Source organism: Eulemur rufifrons, chromosome 15, assembly GCF_041146395.1.
Source record: "Eulemur rufifrons isolate Redbay chromosome 15, OSU_ERuf_1, whole genome shotgun sequence".
Taxonomy (NCBI): Eukaryota; Metazoa; Chordata; class Mammalia; order Primates; family Lemuridae; genus Eulemur; species Eulemur rufifrons.
The window spans coordinates 59,380,116-59,401,987 of NC_090997.1; the positions used below are offsets into that span (position 1 = coordinate 59,380,116).

The 21,872-nt window shown below is 38.1% G+C and overlaps 1 protein-coding gene across 1 annotated transcript in view; it reads right to left on the bottom strand.

Moving 5' to 3' along the window:
- The window catches only part of LOC138395503 (blood vessel epicardial substance), a 55,058-nt gene that overhangs the window by 26,621 nt on the left and 6,565 nt on the right, over nucleotides 1–21,872 (bottom strand). The window contains exon 5 of the mRNA XM_069488358.1: nucleotides 21,477–21,488. Coding sequence (XP_069344459.1) covers nucleotides 21,477–21,488 — 12 coding nt within the window. The remainder of the gene's footprint in view (nucleotides 1–21,476; nucleotides 21,489–21,872) is intronic.

Genomic DNA, 21,872 nt, shown 5'->3' on the forward strand with positions numbered 1-21,872 from the left:
TAGTTGGCTTAGGTACTGATTAGCTATAAAAAGGAAAGAAGCATAAAACTTCAACTACTTTCCAAATGTCTCAGTCAAAAAAAATATAAGCCTATTGCATGATGAGGGGTGGATCATTATTTTAGGAACTCCATTTATAAAAGTTTGCTTTTGAGGGTCAAATCAGAATTAATCTCATAACTTCTACAGAAGACAGAATAATATTAAATGTCCTCTATCACTCATAAGCTAACATTAACTACCCTAGCATTACATAAGTTAATAATAACTACCATTTCTACAGCACTTTACAATGTGCTCACACTCCCATTGTCCCATTTGTTCTTTTAACTACCCTTTGTCCTCTATGAGGTAGAGACAATGTTTATTCATCTAGTGGTGGTGGGGGGGGACCTGTAGCCTTGGGGTCACATGTGGCCTTCTGAATCCGTGAATGAGGCCTTTTGACTGAATCCAAATTTTGCAGAACAAATCCTTTTAATTAAGGGATTTGCTCTGTGAAGTTTGGATTCCATTGAGGGAACACATAGATTCTATGTATTTCCAAGGCCTCGCCTCTATAGGGAACTCTACTTTAGCAGAGATGAAAGCCATACTGAAGGGACATAAACATGACAAACACTTTGAGAAATCACTTTGCAGTCTCCCCACACCTCAGTAAAGACAGGGAAGTGCCTAGCCTTCCCGAGATTAAGAAGGTCAGCTTCTATAACCATAAGCCACCACCAGAGACAGTCACTTCTCTGCTCCTTGGGTCTGTTTCTTCCTTCGAATTGAGGCAGCTAGACTAGATGGTCTTTAAAACTCCTTCAAGTTTTAATAGCCTATGGTTTGAATACACATTTATATAATAAATTAATCAGTACATATTCCCCCTTGAATCCACCTGATTTCCCCTGTATTGCCTACTAATCCACTGTAGTTTAATTTCAGGCTTTTAAAATTTCTCAAAGTGGTACTAGAAGTACGCATTTCTGGTCCAAGAAAAATGATAGGAAAACTACAATCTACTGACCCAAGAACCAGAAAATAGTAATAGCAATTTTTAAAAGGTGGGATCATCCTACAATATATTTTGATGCACCACACCTTATTAAATGCATATTTGCATACAGAGATATGTAAAGAGATATTTATATCTATATATACATCTATAAAGATATATATCTATATATAAAATTATTGTAAAAGGCAAGTTACCAATTGCTAAAAAAAATATTCATTGGATCTTACTGGCTTCAGCTTACTTTGATTACCACTTAAATGATTTAAGTGGCTTACACTTAAGTATCCTTATACAAAGATAGAATGTGTCTAATGAGAAAGGTTAGACTGGTAAATTGATAAACTTTCAGATTAATTTTGACTAATTTTTTTTGACTAAATCAAGAGAAATTATCTTTCTTTCATCAGATCCTCAAAGTCTAATTCCTCAAATAACCTATACTAGTAAAGTCTTGTTTATCTATTGGTCTTCAAATAGATGTTTGCAGAGTTAAATAGGTAAATGATGAAACTAACATTAAGACTTCCCCAAACTACAAAAATGATGAAGATAACAGCAATGAGCAAAAGTCGTGCTAGTAGACTTCATTCATTCTGCAATTCTAACGGAATCTTTGCACATCTTCGGAATAGCAAATGGCATTACGTTGCTAAGTCTTTTCACACTTACTCATGCTTCAATGCACGCAGTTTCTGGGACTTGTCTGGCCAACGACCGGTATCCCTAAGGTTCTGGGAACAAGGGTGCGGATGGGTGGCGAGGACCACGGGTCCCCAGCCATCTGCTCTCCCCTGGGACCTCGCTCACCTCGCTCCTTAAAGGACGGCGTCAACTGTCTTCCTGGACCAGGCGCCCTCGGGCCGCAAGGGGCGAGAAGTGATCGCCGCGCCCCACCTCACACTGCGCGGAGCTGGGTGAGCGACACCGTGCGCCCGGCCGCACGCAGCCTCCTCGCGGAACCTGGTGGCCCTCCAGTGCGCGAGGAGGAGCCGCGGTGTGCTCGGGGGCCGGGAGCCCCGGGAACCCAGTGGAGAGGAGAGAGGCCGAGCTCACCAAAGGGCTTACTCGCCGCAAAGCGCGGGAGCTGGCACCCTGTGGGACCGATTGCCGGGGACGCTGGTGCTGCCTGACCCGAGCTGCAGCAGCTGACCCTTGAGGGTCTGTGACCGTGGCGCGCAGACCCGGGGAGAAGGGCGGCCTCCAAGGGCAGGGAGCCTCGCGAGGGCGCGGCCAGCGAGGTGGGGCCGAGGGCGGCGCCCCCGGCCTCCGAGGCACGGACGACAGGCAGTCGCCGCTGGGGCCCGTAAAGTTGCTCCCAACGGAGCTGGGATCCAACTTTCGCTTCCCAATATAGCCAGGGCAGCGCGCGCGCGGAGACCCGGCGGCAGCTGCGCCTCCCGCTCCTTACCTGGCTTGTCCCGGGCAGGGAGCCTGGACGGCGCTGGCCAAAGTTTGGGGCGGCAGCGACGAGGCGCGAGACGCGGAGGCAGCTGCTCGACGTGAGCCCGATCGCGCTAGCCTCGGCCGGTCGGCGGGCCCGGAAGCTCTGAGCTCCGGGCCGGGTCCCCACGCCCGCAGCGGCTTTGACTAAAATAGGCATCGCGGCGGCGGCGGCGGCGGCGGCGGCGGCGGCGGCGGCTGGGGCTGGGGCCGCACCGCGCACGCGCCCAGGCGCCCCAGGCGGGCGGAGCCCAGCGCTTCGGCCAGGACTCCCCGGCCCAGATCTTCCGACGCTGCGACCGGGCGGCCCACCCGTGAGAGCAGTTTGAAACGCCCGCTTATTTCTTTTCTTGTTTCCGCTCTACTTTTGGCGTCTGTCTTTGTCTGGGCTTGAGTGGGGTCAGACAGCATCGTGAGACAAGCGGCGTTGGTCGCTCATCCCCTCAGATAATTTGAGAAGTAGGGTCCCGGTTAGGGAGAGAAATCAGGATAGGCAATGAGAGCTAAAAATCTTCATTTCACCTCAAAGTTGAACGACCGACTCGCATAACTCCTTTTCGAGAGACGCGCCCATAACTCCTGGGCAGGGAATGGCCTCGAGAGCGCGCGACTTAGCGTCTGAGTGTGGCGGCGGAGGCCGGACGTCTGGTGCACTCGGATGCGGGACGCAGCCGTCTGGGGCGCGGCGAGGGGACAGCCCTGGTGCTGCTGCTGCACTGGAGGCCACGTGGGAGAGACTTTTGACACAGGCCACTGTTTTTGTTTTCAAGGAAGAGTGCTTATCGAAAACTCTTGGTCCCGCGCGATGCAGGGCCCTCCATTGTAGGCAAAGCACTACCTGAAGTTTACCTCGTAGATTTAAGACTATAAATTGTAAAATAAGATATGAAAGTATGCTCCAATCAATCCTTACTGTTCACTGGACAACTATTTTGGGTAAGAAATTTAGGGACAATTAATGAAGAGTTGGCGCTGAGGGGTGTGTGCTGTAGGACAAAAGAAAAAGTTTGGATGGGTACCCACAGTTTCCACCAGAAGTTACCATTTGGGGATAGAATTTGCATCAGTTATTAGAATATGAGGTCGTTCATGCATGCCAAACATGACCTAAATATGAAGAACACTACTATTGATTGTGTTAAGGTACATTATAGTGTGCGTTCCAGTTCAGACTGGCCAGGTCTCTCTAGTGAAGAGGCGATGCAACCTGGGGTTCAAGAACATGGGCCATGGTGCTGCACAAACCATGTTTGAATTCTACCTCTGCTGTCAGCCTACTGTGTGACCTTGGAGAAGTTACTTAGCCTTTCTGTGCTTCAGTTTCTATTTTGTAACATGGGGATAATGATGATGATAATTGCACCTGTATCTCCTAGTATTGTTTTGAAGACTAAATGGTGAAATATATATGAAGGGCTTAAAATGATGTTTGGGACATAAATTCTATGTATAAGAATATATATTATATTTATAAAGCTCCTCTAACATGTCTGAAATTTGCTGTAACTGCACAGGATTACTACTTCTTCAGGGTCTGTTTCTTTCTGGATGCTCTGCCAGCCATTTTTGTAGCTATCACTAAATATATTTTAAGAGATGGCTATAATAAACATGTGCATAAAGATTTCACTATGTGGATGGTTCACTGGAGGGTGATTTAAGATAATGAGTACTGGAAATAACCTAAATTCTAGTCATGGGAGATTAAATAAATTATAGACTATCCAAACAATCTTGCTCTAAGCATCCATTAAAAATAATTTATAGAAAGATATTATTGATATAATAGTGTGTACTAGTTATATAGAGCAAAGGTCAGCAAACTACAGCCCAAAGGCCTAGTCCACTGCCTATTTTTGTATACCCCAGAAGCTAAAATGATTTTTACGTTTTTTTTTTTAATGGTCAAAAAATTCAGAAGAAGAAGATTTCATGATCTGTAAAAATTATATAACAGTCAAATTCAATGTCCATAAAGTTTTATTGGAATGCAGTCATGCTCTCTTTTATGGCTGCTTTTGTGCTACAAAGGTGGCATTGAGTAGTGCAACAGAAACCATATGGCCCACAAAGCCTAAAATATTTACTACCTGGCTCTTTACAAAAAAAGTTAACTAACGTCTCATATAAAGTGTACTTTGTGCCAGGCACTGTTACAAGTGATTTAGATATATTGTCACCTATTATAAGACACACTCCTTAATCAGGATAGGATACCTGTAGGGTATTTAGATCATGTAAAGAGCACTCAATTAGATTTCATAAGATGAGTTCTAGCCTTTGACAGAGTCTGTCTTTTCTCTGACTCTGTGTTCTATGGAAAGGGAAGATTGAAAAAAACCCTAATCCCCTCACTATAACCCATCTAAGGCTTAAAATCATAGTTATAATGAATATCTTACCATATTTTAATTTTTTTAATTTTAAATTTTTTAGAGATAGGGTTTTACTCTGTCACCCACCATGGATCACCGCAACCTCGAATGCCTGCAAACCTCCTGCCTCCGCCACCCGAGTACCTGCGACTACAGGTATGCACCGCTATACCACGCTAATTTTTTTTTAAAATATTTTGTAGAGGTGGGGTCTTGCTATGTTGCCAGACTATTCTTGAACTGCTGGCCTCAAGTGATCCCCCCGCTTTGGCCTCCCAAAGTGCTGGGATTACAGGCATGAACCACTGTGTCTGGCCTGTATTTTAATTTCTTATTACAAATGTATGAATACTAGCTTTATAAAATTCAAAATAAGAATTCCAGACACAGAACCCTAGGTTTGGAAATGCCTTAAGCTCCTTGGGCTTCCCCTGCTGGCTATGGAAAGGTCAGATTGAAAGATTTTGAGCACTATTTGAAAACTAATATGAAGCAAGCTAACTTGCACAGATGCATAGAATGAAAAGGGTAAGAGACATAAATAACAAAATATAGGGCAGTCTGTCTCCTTTGTAAAAACTTTGGCTAGTGTTAGACCAACATAAACATTATTTTTACCTTTATTTTTCTACAGGCATCCTTGTCGTCTTTTACCAGTTGTATAAAACTTTGATGAGACTTCAAAGTTCAGATGAAGTAAGTTTTGTGAAAAAAAAAAAAAACAAACCAAGATCTGAGGGAGTCACTGGTTTTAAAAGTATGATAAGTAGTAATGATAAGTAGCATTATCTTCCTTAATAAGTATCTGCCAGTGGTTTTCATCACTGTAGACTTTATTTCAGCTGTTAATCCTGATTGCATGGAGACCATAGCTTCTTCTGATATGGCCTCATAGCAGACAGTTCTGGTCAAAGATGGATCATTAAACTATTTAATTACAGTGGGAGGGGGTTGGGGATGAAAAATTACCTATGGGCAAAATGTACACTATTTGGGTGATGGGTACACCAAAAGCCCAGACTTCACCGCTATATAATATATACATGTAACAGAATTTAACTTGTATAACCTTAAATTTATTAAAATTTTAAAAAAGGAAAAAAAGGAGCTAATTAGATTGTTTCTGAATCCAGGCTCCTTTCATTAAATTTTTCATTGACCAGTTTGGCAACCAAACTCATAGACTGTTTTTAAATTTCTTTTGCTTTTTAAAAAAATTAATAGACTTTTTTTTAACAGCAGTTTAGGTTTACAGATGGTTGAGCAGATAAGACAGAAAGTTCCCATATAATCCCTCTCTCCCCTGCGCAGTTTTCCCTGCTATTAACATCTTGCATTAATGTGGTACATTTGTCACTATTGGAGAACTAATATTGATACATCCTTATTAACAAAAGTCCATAGTTTACTTTAGGGTTCACTCTTTGTGTTGTGAATTCTATGGGTTTTGCGAAATGTATAATGTCTTGTATCCATCATTATGGTATCACAGAGAATAGTTTCAATCCCTGGTGTTCCAGTTCTTCATCCCTTTGCCTATCTCCACAAAAACCCCTGGCAACCACTGATCTTTTAACTGTCTCCATAATTTTGCCTTTTCCAAAATGTCATACAATTGGCAATATAAAGCATATTGCCTTTTCAGACTGGCTTCTTTCACTAAACAGTAGGTTTCCTCCATGCTTTTGCTTTTGCTTTTGCTTTCTCTTCTCTTCTCTTCTCTTCTCTTCTCTTCTCTTTCTTTCTTTCTTTCTTTTTTTTTTTTTTTTTTGTGTGTGGAGATGGGGCCTTGACTGTTGCCCAAGCTGGTCTTGAACTCCTGGCCTCAAGGAATCTCCTGGCTTGGCCTCCCAAAGTGTTGGGATTACAGTCATGAGCCATGGAGCCCAGCCCCTTTTCTTTTCTTTTTAAAAATTTCATATATGTGTATACTATGAAATCATGACCACAATCAAATTAGTTAACACATCCATCATCTCACATAGTTACCTTGTGTGTGTGTATGTGTGTGGTGAAAACATTTAAGATCTACTCTTAGCAAATTTAAAGTATACAATACATTATTGTTAACTACAGTCACCATGCTGTACATTATTTCCCTGGGACTTATTCATCAGAATTTATTCATCTTACAACTGAAAGTTTGTACCCTTTTACCAGCTTCTTCCCATTTCCCTCATGTCTTAGCCCCTGGTAACTCTATTCTCTGTTTCTATGAGTTTGACTTTTTTAGATTCCACATGTAAGTGAGATCATACAATATTTGTCTTTCTCTGTCTGGCTTATTTCACTAGGTGTAATGCCCTCCAGGGCATTTATCCCTGTTGTTGCCAATGGCAGCATTTCCTTCTTTTATATGGCTGAATGATATTCCGTTATACACACGCACACACCACATACCACATTTTCTTTATCCATTCATCTATCTGTGGACACTTAGGTTGTTTTCATATCTTAGCTGTTGTAAATACTGCTGCAATGAATATAGGAGTACAAATGTCTTTTTGAGATAATTATTTCCTTTCCTTCAGACATATACCCAGAAGTGGGATTGCTGGCTCATATGGTAGTTCTATTTTTAATTTTTTGAGGAACCTCCATACTGCTTTACATGATGGCTGTACCAGGTCTACATTCCTACCAGCAGTGAATGAGAGTTCCCTTTTCTTAACATTTTGGCCAGCACTTATTATCTCTTGCCTTTTTGATAAAAGCAATCTTAACAGGTCTGAAGTGATTATCTCATTGTGGTTTTGATTTGCATTTCCCTGATGATTAGTAATGTTGAGCACCTTTTCATGTACTCATTGGCCATTTGTATGTCTTCTTTGGAAAAATGTCTGTTCATGTCCTTTGCCCATTTTTTATTTATTTACATTTTTGCTCTTGAGTTTTATGAGTTTCTTATATATTTTGGATATTAACCCCTTATTATATATATGGTTTACAAATATTTTCTTCCGTTTCCTAGGTTGCCTTTTCATTTTGTTGATCATTTCCTTTGCTGTGTGGAAGCTTTTTAGTTTGATAGAATCCCACTTGTTTATTTTTGCTTTTGGTGTCATATAAAAAAACAGTGCCAAGACCAATGTCAAGATGCTTTTTCCTGTGTTTGCTTCTAGTAGTTTTATAATTTCAGGTCTTACATTTAAGGCTTTTATCCATTTTGAGTTAATTTTTGTGAGCGGTAAAAGATAAGGGTCCAATTTCATTTTTTTACATGTGGATAACCAGTCTTCTCAGTACCTTTTTTTGATTATTATTATTTTTTTTGACACAGAGTCTTGCTCTGTCACCGCAGCTAGAGTGCAGTGGTGTCATCATAACTCACTGCAACCTCAAACTCCTGGGCTCAGGTGATCCCTCTGCCTCAGTCTCCCGAGTAGCTGGGACTACAGGTACGAGTAACTACGCCTCACTAATTTCTTTTTATTTTTAGTAGAGACAGGGTCTCACTCTTGCTCAAGCTGATCTTGAACTACTGAACTCAAGCAATCCGCCTACCTCGGCCTCCAGAGTGCTAGGATTACAGGTGTGAACCACCATGCTGGCCCCCAGTACCATTTATTGAAGAGACTATCTTTTCCTTATTGTGTATTCTTGGTGCCCTTATCAACTATTATTTTACCCTATATGAGTGGATTTATTTCTGGGCTGTCTGTTCTGTTGGTCTATGTGTCTGCTTTTATGCTGGTACCATACTGTTTTGATTACTGTAGCTTTGTAAGGTAGCTTGAAATCAGGAAGTGTAATATCCCAGCTTTCTTCTCAAGATTGCTTTGGCTATTTGGGGTTTTTTGTAGTTTTATATGAATTTTAGGATTGTTTTTTCTATTTCTATGAAAAATACCACTGGAATTTTGATAGGAGTTACATTGAATTTATATAGATCACTTTGGGTAATATGGACATAAACAATATTAATTTTTACAATTCATGACTATGGGATATCTTTTCATTTATTTATGTCTTCTTCAGTTTCTTTCATCAGTGTTGTATAGTTTTTAGTGCACAGATCTTTCACTTCCTTGGTTAAATTTATTACTAAGTATTTTATCGTTTTTGATGCTATTATAAATGGTATTGTTTTATTTTTTTATTTCTTTTTCAGATAGCTTGTTATTCATATATAGAAATACAACTGATTTTTGTATCCTAATTTTATATTCTACAATTTTACTGCATTTGTTTATTAGTTCTAATAGTTTTTTGGTGAAGTCTTTAGGGCTTTATATGTAAGATCACATCCCCTGCAAACAGACACAGTTTTACTTTTTCCTTTTTGATTTGGATGCCTTTTATTCCTCTTTCTTGCATAAGTGCTCTGGCTAGGACTTCCAGTACTATATTGGATAGAAGTGGTAAGAGTGGGCACTCTTGGCCGGGCGCGGTGGCTCACGCCTGTAATCCTAGCACTCTGGGAGGCCGAGGTGGGCGGATCGTTTGAGCTCAGGAGTTCGAGACCAGCCTGAGCAAGAGCGAGACCCCATCTCTACTAAAAATAGAAAGAAATTATATGGACAGCTAAAAATATATATAGAAAAAAAATTAGCCGGGCATGGTGGTGCATGCCTGTAGTCCCAGCTACTCGGGAGGCTGAGACAGGAGGATCGCTTGAGCTCAGGAGTTTGAGGTTGCTGTGAGCTAGGTTGACGCCACGGCACTCACTCTAGCCTGGGCAACAGAGTGAGACTCTGTCTCAAAAAAAAAAAAAAAAAAAAAAAAAGAGTGGGCACTCTTGTCTTGTTTTTGATCTTAGAGGAAAAATTTTCAGCTTTTCACCAGTGGCTATGATGTTAGCTGTGGGCTTGTGCCATATGGCCTTTATTGTGTTGAGAACGTTCCTTCTATACCTAAATTGTTGAGGGTTTTTATTGTGACTCAATGTTGAATATTGTCAGGTTTTTTTCCTGCATCTATTGAGATGATCATATGGTTTTTCTTTCATTCTGTCAGTATGGTGTATCACATTTATTTATTTGTATATGTTGAACCATCCTTGTATCCCAGGGATAAATCCCACTTGATCATGGTGTAAGATCTTTTTAATGTGCTGTTGAATTCAGTTTGCTAATATTTTGTCCAGGATTTTTATGTCCAGGTTCATCAGGGTTATTAGCCTATAAGTTTCTTTTCTTGTAGTGTCCCTTTCTGGCTTTGGTATCAAGGTAATGCTGGCCTTATAAAATGTGTTTGGAAGTGTCTCCTCCTTTTCGGTTTTTTGAAAGAGTTTGAGAAAGATTGGCATTAATTTTTCTTTAAATGTTTGGTAGAATTCACTACTGACGCCACCGGTTCTGGACTTCTCTTGTTGAGAGATTTTTGATTACTGGTTTAATCTCCTTATTCTTATTGGTCTATTGAGATTTTTTTATTTCTTCATGATTTAATCTTGGTAGGTTGTATGTTTCTAGGAATTTATTCATTTCTTCTAGGCTATCCAGTTTGTTGGCATATACTTGTTCATAGTAGTCTCTGACAATCCTTGTATTTCTGTGGTATCAGATGTCATTTTCATGCCTTTTTGTGTCTTAATAGTACATATCTTTTCATCATTGAATTATATTCCATTGTGTGGATGTACCACAGTCTATCCACTTATTTTAAGGACATCTTGGTTTCTTCTAGTTTTTGGGAATTATGAACAAACATATGTAAACATTGCTATAAACATTGATGTGGAAGTTTTTGTGTGGGCATATTTTCAATAATTTGGATAAATACTTAGACTATGTTTGACTTTGTAAGAAAACTTTCAAGCTGTCTTCCAAAGTGGCTGGCTGTACCATTTTGCAATCCCACTAGCAATGAATGAGAGTTCCTGTTGCTCCACTGCATTTGATGTCAGTTTTTTGAGTTCTAGCCCTTCTAATAGATGTGTCTTTTGCTTTCTAAACTGATTTAGTTGGTTTAGTTTTTCATAACCAAACAACTTGTGCACCGAACAGTTCCGTGTCTTGGTTAGATAGAAAATGGGAAACATCTCAAAGCAGAGGGATTTAAACTTTCATATATAGTGTCCCAAGTCCCACAGTCTAAAATATGGTTTAAAGCAGTGTCTAAATATTTCTAATGTTAAATTCAGGGAGAAGCTCTCTAAAAAAAATCAGATTACAATTGAATCATTGAACAATAAATTTTTACTAAAAGGCTTTACCTCTTGAAATGATACACAACTAAAATTTTAAAACAGTGACTCAGAACTTTAACAGGACAGGGAATTATGAAGGCAGCTGAAAGAGTGGGAGTTTTGGAACTAGCACCTGGATTTGAACAATGGTTTTACATTTAATAAGCTGGGTGAATTCAAATAATTATTAAACTTTTCTGAGTGTCAGTTTACTTGTCTGTAAAACTGGAGGAAAAAAACACATGGTTAACAGGATTGTTTTGACCTTTAGAAACTGTGTTTTAAAAAATGCTTGGCATCCATGTCTTGGTAGCTTAATTGTATTTCTTTTATCCCCCTCGTAGCGCTCTGCACATAGTACACATCAGTAAAAATTATTTGAATTTCAGTTTAATTGAAATGAATTTCAGTAATCAAAATTCCCTAATGCGAAGACATAGTTGAACTATCCTATGAACACTTGCAATAGCTAAAATGTAGTTTCATTTTCTACATATTTGCTTATTTTAAATAGGCATACACAAGATATTTCAAACAAAACTTGCTTATAGGTTGCAAGACTTTGGTGCATGCTAAAATTTCCAGTGGTTTGGGATTTCCCTGGAGTAGCCAGAAATGAGATATTGGCTTCAAAAGCAAACTCATGAAATATGCAACAGTCTCAATTCTAGAAGCTGGGCAGTTGGCAGAGCTAAGTTACAATAATTTACCATCTTAGAGTTGGCAGAAATGTGTACACAGTGACTTTAATGTCAAAAACTGAGGCCTGCTTTTCCCTCTGTCTATTCTTTTTCACATAGCTTTTCTTCTAAAACAGAAAAATTACATTTTTGAATTATTTGTTTTAAGTATTAATAATAACAAAGGCCAAAGATGAAGCATTTAATAGGATTTCCTAATCCTTTAGGAAATTATTTCAAAGAGGAGCAATTTATTATAGGTAACCAGGCATAATAGAATCATTTAAAAAAAAACAGAGAGAGATAAGTGTGAAAAGAGGATCAGAGAAGTGGCTCTGAATTCCATGCAATTCCCAAACAAGCCTCAAACCCTGACGGGCCAGGTTGGATCCACACAACAAAACTGGACTGAGGGGCCAGGCAGATACCCCAAGAAGGGCAGATTCAAATGTCTGGCACCAACTATAGTGACAATATCTCTCATCTTTTGTTCTTTCCCTTTTGGAAATTTCTAGGAATTTACAGACCCTTGAAGCCCATCTATGAATCCCAAGTTAAGCATCTCTACTTTTATTTATTTATTTATTTATTTGGAGACAGAGTCTCGCTCTTTTGCCCTGGCTAGAGTGCCATGGCGTCAGCCCAGCTCACAGCAACCTCAAACTCCTGGGCTCAAGCAATTCTTCTGCCTCAGCCTCCCGAGTAGCTGGGACTACAGGCATGCACCACCACGCCCAGCTAATTTTTTCCATATATTTTTAGTTGTCCAGCTAATTTCTTTCTATTTTTAGTAGAGACAGGGTCTCGCTCTTGCTCAGGCTGGTCTCGAACTCCTGACATCAAGCAATCCTCCTGTCTCAGCCTCCCAGAGTGCTAGGATTACAGGCGTGAGCCACCGTGCCTGGCCAAGCATCTCTACTTTTAGAGGAGAGAAATGCAACAACCATTTAATCCCTGAGGACAACATTTTTAAAGGCATCATTTTTTTAGCGTGCAAGCAACTTATTTATATGAAGTATTTAGTGGTTAGAAAGGAAAAGTTGTAAAGTTAGAGAAATAACTATTCTTAATAACATGTAATTTAGTGGTATAGATTAAGATTTTGATTGAAAGTGGAGCCATGGAATGGCTTTTAATCCATATCTGGCTAAGGCAGAACTTTCAATTATTATTATGCAACATCATTCTGTTATGCAATTAATCCTCCAAAAGGGCTGGTTTTAGAGGCAAATGTGAGGCCTGATAATAGCCAGCCAAGTAATTGACATAGGGCTAGAAACAAAAATGCAAAGCAGCACATTATAAAAATGGAATAATAAAATAAAGTTGGGAATAATGACACTGCCATCCAGCATTAATTGATGTGCAAAAGCACTCAGAGTTCCGAGGAGAAAAGAATTATTTAAATGCAAATTTTTATCATTACTAGTACTTAAATTGTTGTAATAAATTCATGAAAATAAGATATCTCTCTAATGCATATATAAAACCTAATAAAATATTTAGGAGCCACATAAAAGCAGTTTTATCATTTTGCATAAAATATTGGTAAACGCAATGAAACATTTCTTTAGTCTAAGATCAAACATATTTGGTACAATTTATAACTACAGAAAATGATTATGATGCTATTTGGTTTGAAAACTACAGACACCCTCACACACTCCCATAAAAGAACAAAAAGGTCATGCCTTGAAAAGATAGAGATTTTAGAGTCATTGAGTATCTTTTAGAATATGGGAAGAATAGAAACACTTTGGGTAGAGCAATTTCTGACAGAAGATGATTTTGTTTTATACGCGATATACAAAACTCTTCTTATGCAGTTTTACTGCATGCTGCATTAGGGAATTCTTAATATTTTTTACATCAACCGCCCACATTAAGTCATCTGATTAGAAGTGTATGAATGTAGTACAAGCTCAGAAAATGGCAACTAAAAGCAACAGAGCATAGCAACGTGAGTCAGGAAATCTTGCAGATGTTTTGAAGGTTTCATATGACTTGGCTTAATGAATAAATAAAACTTCTAATCCCTAGAAAATTGATGTTGAATGGGAAAAAATCAAATAGAAAATATTGCTATTAATGACTTGGCATTCAGTACTTACATTACTAATGACTTAACATGTTGAAATGTGATTCCTCCTTGTTTAAAAGTGATATTACAGGTGTCTGATTCCCCAGAGCAGTTTTTCTTCTGTCTTATGGTTTTTTTTATCACTTGCTATCTTTTACACATTTATGTAAAAGTTTTGTTTCTCCTTCTAGGTCAAAAGTTTCTCAAGGGTAGGAAGTGTGTCTGATTTATCTTTCATATCTCCATGGTACCTAGCATGTGATTTGCACATATTTGGAACTCAGTAAATATTAGTTGATTGAATTATTGAGTGTATTTGCTTTCAAATATTATTCTCCAATAGAAGAAATAGTAAACCATTTTTAAATTGTGTTTTCAACTTAAAATGTTATGAATGGGGAAAATAATAGAAGAAATGTATACCAACATGTTATTAGAAATTGAGTTAGGATAGTGGAATTACTATCTTTTCTTTTTTCTGTTCTAATTTGTTTATGTAATAATATGATCATATTATTTGTCCAATAGAAGGAATAAATAACACTTGGTATTCTACCAGGTTAGATCACTTTACTAGAATTATGGTGACCTCCCCACTATGATAGCAACATTGCACCCCTGCCCACCCTCAAGCTCCCCACCACCATTTTCCTCTTCTCCCCTCTCCCAGCTAGCCAATTAATGATATTAAAAGAACCAGAACAAGTTGGAAGAGATAGGTTTGGAAGGAGTGGGAAGATCTGATGAAGCAGAGGGAAGATTTAACCCTGAAATTCATTCATTCGTGCATTCAGAAATGCCGAGCGGTCTGAGGAGTGGGAAATGCCTTGGTCAGGCTGCAGTAATAGAAGAAGAATGCAGAAACCTCAAAGTCAAAGGCAACACAACAGCAAAGCCATCTGCCCAGATGCCTAAATACCAGGTAGCCAGGCAACATTGCCTTTCATCCAGGGAGGACTCAGAGGACAGAGTGAGGCTCAAAGCACCTCTCCGGCCATGCCCTGAAGCCATGTAAACTTGCCCTTGCATCCCTGAAGCAAAGGAGCGAAACACAAAAGGATGAGGGATTCACTTAAAATAACTATTTAAAATGGCAAGTAGCTTATGTGGCAGGATCAAGTATTTTCTACCATCAATGGGAAGGGAGTGAGCTCAATGGCAGGTTAAAAGGAAGTGCGTTGTAAATGTCTGTTCATTGTCTCCTCAATTTATTGCATATGTTGCACATATTTATTCTTGCACATTTTATTGTTGGTTTTTTTTTTTAAAAAGAATGTAATGAGCACTTACTATATACCTGGCACTAGACCAAGGGTGATTTTTGCACAGAAAAACATAATTATAAATATAATAGATGTATAGAGAGTGGCTTTATGTGAGATAAGAGGAGCTCCCAAACTATTCATTTAAAAAAAAAAAAAGAAATACAAAAACCAGCCATATTATTTAATTTATCATTTAAAATGGAATTACAGTCATCCCTGGGTATCTGCAGGGGATTGGTTCCAGGACCCCCACGGATACCAGAATCCAAGGATGCACAAGTCTTTGATTTAAAATGGTGTGGTATTTGCATATGACCTATGCACATCTTTGCATATACTTTAAGTCATCTCTAGATTACTTATAATGCCTAATACAATGTAAATGCTATGTAAATAGTTGTTATGCTATATTGTTTTTTATTTGTATTTTTAATTTATTATTTTATTTTATTATTTATTATTATGTTATGTTGTTACTTTTATTTTTTCCAAATATTTTTGATCTGTGATTAAGTTGGTAGATGCAGACCTCAAGGATACAGAGGGTTGATTGTACTTATGGGGGACACAATAATCCATTACGTGTCTCTGTTTTAAAAAATCTAATTGGGAGGTGAATAGACTGAGATACCTCCAGTGCCTTGGGTTCTTACCTAAGCAAACCGAAGCCCAACGTGAACAGTAAAACCAAATTTAAACTTAGCCAATCAGAAATTGCCAACTAACCTCTAATTAAGGACTTTCCACTTTAACTACTCAAATACATTTTCTTTGTCTTGCTTCTGCAAACACCTTATAAGTTTCTCCCCGCAGTGGAGCACTGACCCACTTTTGGCCTGGTGCTGCCTAATTCATGAATCACTTTCTGCCCAAATAAACTCTTCAAAATTTCGTTGTGCTTTAGTGTACCTTTTAACATTCCAGCACAAAAAGTCTCTAAGCAAAATCAATTTTCAGATTTTCAAGCCAAATAATGATCTTGGAACCTAAAGACTAATTACTGTGCATTCTGAACAAATGCTATTCAAACTCACTTCAACAGTATTGGCAAGAAAGATGTGGCTTTGAGCATCATTTAAAGAAATGATTCTTTATCATACAGAAAAAAGTGGCATTATAACAGGTCTTACATTTTATTTCTTGATAAAACTGCTGTGGCACTGCATAATTGAAATCAAATTGGGAGGGGCAGTCTGTTAAAATTCAGATACATATTCAAGAATAGATGCAATTAATTTCCTTCCATGAAACAAATATTTACAAAGCAGCTATCATGTGCTAGGCATTGTTCCCAAACAGAGAACAAGATATAGACTAGTAGAAGAGTTTAAAAGGACAATTCTTTTTCTCATAACAATAGATATTGTGCTGTGTATTAGCTAAACTTTATCTCAAAGGAACCAGTTTCTATCCCATAGTAATACCTTATTCTACAAAAACTCCACTTATATCCTCATACTAAAAATATCTTCCATGTCTTGGAGCCCTTACCAGCTACTATTTAAAAAACTTCAGTTTACAAAGTTTCATTGTACGTAAAGTTTTATTCTATTTGAGAGAAGAAAGAGAGAAACATCACTACAAGGGGCATTAGATTACTTTTCCTATAATATAAGAAGGGAGGGTCGACAGCACATAAAGCATGATGGGCTGAAATCATGACAACTCCTCTTGAGATATCTAGAGAGATTTCAAATGAGCTGTGAAAATATTAATATCTGGAATGAAATTGGACAGATCCAAAATTTAAAGAACTTATTTAAACTTTACCCAAAAAACTTGGCCTTGCTCTTTCATTATATAGACCTATAGCCATTTTCATAGAGTTACACATAATTATACATTTTATTTGTAAACCACATTTGAGCTCAAGCTAGCTGGTCATTCAAAAGAAGGAAGGCTCACGTTTGGATAATGCACCTCAGGCTGTCACTAACAAACTCAGAAGATGTATAACTAGCATTTGGCATTGAATTTTCCTTCAATTCAGATTGAGAACATTTTAGTACTCTGCAAAGTCAGGAACACAGTCATTGCAGAATAAATAATACAGGGACACTGATTTGGAAGAACTAGGCTTAAGTTGAATGTCATCATTAACTGTGATTCAGTCTCTCTAATCTTTATCCATAAAATAGGATTCTTCCAAGAAACAAGCAAATGAAGTCAGGTGTAGGCACGTGCTTTGTAAACTATGAAGTATTAAATAGATGTAAGACATTGTTTTGTAATTATATAATTTGGGAGATAATTTTACATTTAGTAAGAGTAGTAATCTCAATTTTGATGACCCAAAACGTGTGGTGTTATATTAATATCAAGTGGAGCTAAAATTATATAAAAACAAATGTTTTGGAATCTTATAAATAAAATAAAGTTACACTTTTTAAGATCACCATAATGTGAATTGAAATAAAAGAGTAAAAGGGAAAATTATAGTTCAAGACACAAATTATCAGTTCTTAGGGAGAAAAAGGTGTTTTAAAGTTCCCTGTCAATCTGTAATAGCTAGCAGGTTTTAAAACTAGTCAAATTTAGCATAATAATAAAACTTCAAGTTATGTTCAAACTGTGCTTATATTATATGCAAATGTACAATTCAGCATTAATGATGCTAATAATGATGATAATACTTAGAATGAGATGACTAAGAGCTAAAGTAACTAATGTTCCAGTGTTGCCACATCTTCATAACTGTTAGATTTTCATTCTATCAATTTAAACCTGTATTTTATTATAATAGGTCTATATAATATTGATATTTATTTGTATTTTTTATTGATATTCCTGTGTTAAATTTTAGTAGGATGAAGAAAATAGTGGAATCAATTGATCCCATTGATCTCTTTAATTTATGTAAAAACTTTTACTAAAAATATTAATTTGGGAACATCATTTCTTTTTTTTCTTTTTTTTTTATTTCATCTTATTATTATGGGGGATACAGAATTTCAGGTTACATACGTTGCCCATGTACTGCCTGTCCCCCCAAGTCAAAGCTCCAGGCGTGTCTGTTCCCCAGACAGCGTGCGTTGCACCCATCATGTAGGTATATTTCCCTCCCCTCCCCACCCCCCCTTCCCGAGTCAGCACCTTCCAACGTGACCATTCCCCAAACGGTGCGCAATGCACTCATTATGTAGGCATACACCCATCTCCTCCCCCTACCCCCCACCTCAGTCTGATATCCGATTGGTATCATTCCCAGATGTGTATTTAGGTGATGATCAGGGAAACCAATTTTCTGGTGAGTACATATGATGCTTGTTTTTCCATTCTTGGGATACTTCACTTAATATAGTGGGCTCCAACTCTCTCCAGGAGAACCATAGAGATGTCGTATCTTCGTTATTTCTTATAGCTGAGTAATATTCCATGGTATACATATACCACAGTTTACTAATCCAATCATGTATTGATGGGCATTTGGGTTGTTTCCACATCTTTGCTATTGTGAATTGTGCTGCTATAAACATTCGGATACATGTGTCTTTGTTATACAATGACCTTTTTTCCTTTGGGTATATGCCCAATAATGGGATTGCTGGATCAAATGGCAGGTCTACTTGAATCTGTTTAAGATACCTCCATAATGCTTTCCACAGGGGTTGCACTAGTTTGCAGTCCCACCAGCAGTGTATGAGTGTTCCTGTCTCTCCACATCCACGCCAACATATGTTGTTTTGGGATTTTTTGATAAAGGCCATTCTCACTGCGGTTAAGTGATATCTCATTGTGGTTTTGATTTGCATTTCTCTGATGATTAGGGATGTTGAGCATTTTTTCATATGTTTGTTAGCCATTCTTATATCTTCTTTTGAGAAATTTCTATTCATGTCATTTGCCCACTTTTTGATAGGGTTGTTTGATTTTTTCTTGCTGATTTTCCTGAGTTCTAAATAGATTCTTGTTATCAGTCCTTTATCTGATGTGTAGTATGCAAAAATTTTTTCCCATTCTGTAGGTGGTCTGTTTATTCTTGTGACTGTTTCTTTGGTTGTGCAGAAGCTTTTTAATTTAATCATGTCCCATTCATTAATTTTTGTTGCTGCTGTGATTGCCTTAGGGGTCTTCTTCATAAATTCTTTGCCTAGGCCAATGTCTGTAAGAGTCTTTACTGCATTTTCTTCTAGAATTCTAATTGTATCACGCCTAAGGTTTAAGTCTGTTATCCACCGTGATTTGATTTTTGTGAGAGGTGAAAGCTGTGGGTCCTGTTTCAGTCTTCTACATGTGGCTAACCAATTCTCCCAGCACCATTTATTGAATAGGGATTCTTGTCCCCAGAGTATATTCTTTCCTGCTTTGTCAAAAATTAGGTGTCTATATGAGGATGGTTCTATATTTGGATTTTCTGTTGTGTTCCACTGGTCTGTGTCCCTGTACTTGTGCCAGTACCAGGCTGTTTTAAAACCACAGCCTTGTAGTATAGTTTGAGGTCTGGCAAATTAATACCTCCCATTTTGTTTTTGTTGCCTAAAATTGCTTTTGCTATACGGGGTCTTCTCTGATTCCATACAAAGTGTATAATTATTTTCTCTACATCTGTGAAGAATGATGTTGGTAGTTTAATAGGGATTGCATTGAACCTGTAAATCACTTTAGGTAGGATAGACATTTTAACAATGTTGATTCTTCCGATCCACGAGCATGGTATAGTTTTCCATCTATTTGCAAGTTCTGCTATTTCTTTTCTCAGTGTTTCATAGTTTTCCTTATAGAGGTCCTTTACCTCTTTAGTTACGTATATACCTAGATATTTTATTTTCTTTGTTGCTATTTTGAAGGGTATTGAGTCTTTAATTTGGTTTTCCAATTGACTGTTATTGGCATATATAAATGCCTCTGATTTGTGTATATTAATTTTGTAGCCTGAGACTTTGCTATATTCGTTAATCAATTCCAGGAGTCTCATGGTTGAATCCTGGGGGTTTTCCAGATATAACATCATATCATCAGCAAAAAGTGAGAGTTTGATCTCTTCTTTCCCTATTTGGATTCCCTTGATTTTGCTTTCTTGCCTGATAGCTCTCGCAAGGACTTCCAAAACTATGTTGAAAAGTAATGGGGACAGTGGGCAGCCCTGTCTGGTTCCAGTTCTAAGTGGGCGTGCTTTCAATTTTTCCCCATTCAGAATGATGTTGGCTGTGGGTTTGTCATATATGGCTCATATCATTTTTAGGTAGGTTCCATCTATGCCTATTTTGTTAAGCGTTTTTATCATAAAAGGGTGTTGAATTTTGTCAAATGCTTTTTCTGCATCTAATGAGAGGATCATATGGTTTTTGTTTTTGCTTCTATTTATGTGGTGAATTACATTTATAGATTTACGTATGTTGAACCACCCCTGCATCTCTGGGATGAAGCCCACTTGGTCGTGGTGGATTATTTTTTTGATAAGCACTTGGATTCAATTTGCTAGTATTTTATTGAAAATTTTTGCATCTATATTCATGAGAGAAATTGGTCTGTAGTTCTCTATTTTTGTTGTGTCCTTTCCTGGTTTTGGTATCAATGTTATATTGGCTTGGTAGAACGTGTTGGGGAGAATTCCATCCTTCTCAATATTGGAGAATAATTTATGTAGGATGGGCACCAGTTCTTCTTTGTATGTATGGTAAAATTCAGGTGTGAACCCATCTGGTCCAGGGCTTTTCTTTTTGGGAAGGTTTTTTATTGCTGTTTCGATTTCAGTTCTTGATATTGGTCTGTTCAGGTACTCTATTTCTTCCTGGTTGAGCCTGGGAAGACTATGTGTTTCTAAAAATTTGTCCATTTCCTCCGCATTCTCCAGTTTGTGTCCATAAAGATTTTTGTAGAATTCATAGATGATATCTTGTATCTCTGTGGCATCGGTTGTGATTTCTCCTTTCATGGGGAACATCATTTCTGATGGTTAATTTCTTTAACAATGTGCAATATAGGGGAACATGGAACCCAATTAGAAAGTGCCATCTAATGCCATACATGTGTGTTTTATGCCCTATGTCAAATCAGGCATCTTATGTGCATAATATTATAAATGTATTATTTTATAATAATATGTACTGTCTGTCTAGTTTGTTTTTCTTATGGCTCTTGTCAGCTTAGGAGATTTCACTTTGTAACTGCTCTGTCAAATCAATTCTGTCCTTCTGGATCTGGGCAATGTAACAATGTGACATCTAGAGCTTATCCAGATGAGCAGAGAGCAAATGGATTTCCTTTTGCTCCTCTGTTGAAAAGGAGAGAAAAATTCTTCAATCCGTGAGTGCTCAGAGAGCATCGTGCTATTCTTTATGGTAGATTAATCTAAGGACTATGAGTTCCTAGGGGAGCAGAGTCCAAGGCAAATCCGGCTGGTCCCTCCTTATATTTGCACAGGTTCAAAGAAATAGTCCGAAGGGTACGGGAAGCTTCCAGATATCCAGGTGAAGTAAAGGCCATGCAAGAGGGGCCTGCAGCCTTGGGGAACTAGCCTTGGTGACTGGCATAGGGGTGTTTATGGGCTCATTTTGCACCAAAGCCCCTCCCTTTTCCCCTCATACTACTTCTCAAAGTCTCTCCTGACCATGAAATTTAGGACAGAAAATCACAAGGCAATCACTCCAATTCCTTAAAACCATAGGAACAACTCTTGGCCAAGGCCAGCTTCCTGGGCATGGGACCTGGGTGGTCACAAAGGGCCTCAGGCTTGCAAGAGCCCCGCACTTGGTTTAATGCTCACTGTATCCATCTTGAAATGTTTAGTACTCTTTGAACAAGGAGCTCCATTTATTTATGAATATACAGATCTTTTATACAAAGCCATAAAGCATGTTTAACACAAGAACACAGGCTGTTTCTCATCCATCGCACTCTTATCAATGATAAAAGAACCAAAGGAATTTAGGGGTATAAACAATAAGGCTAAGACT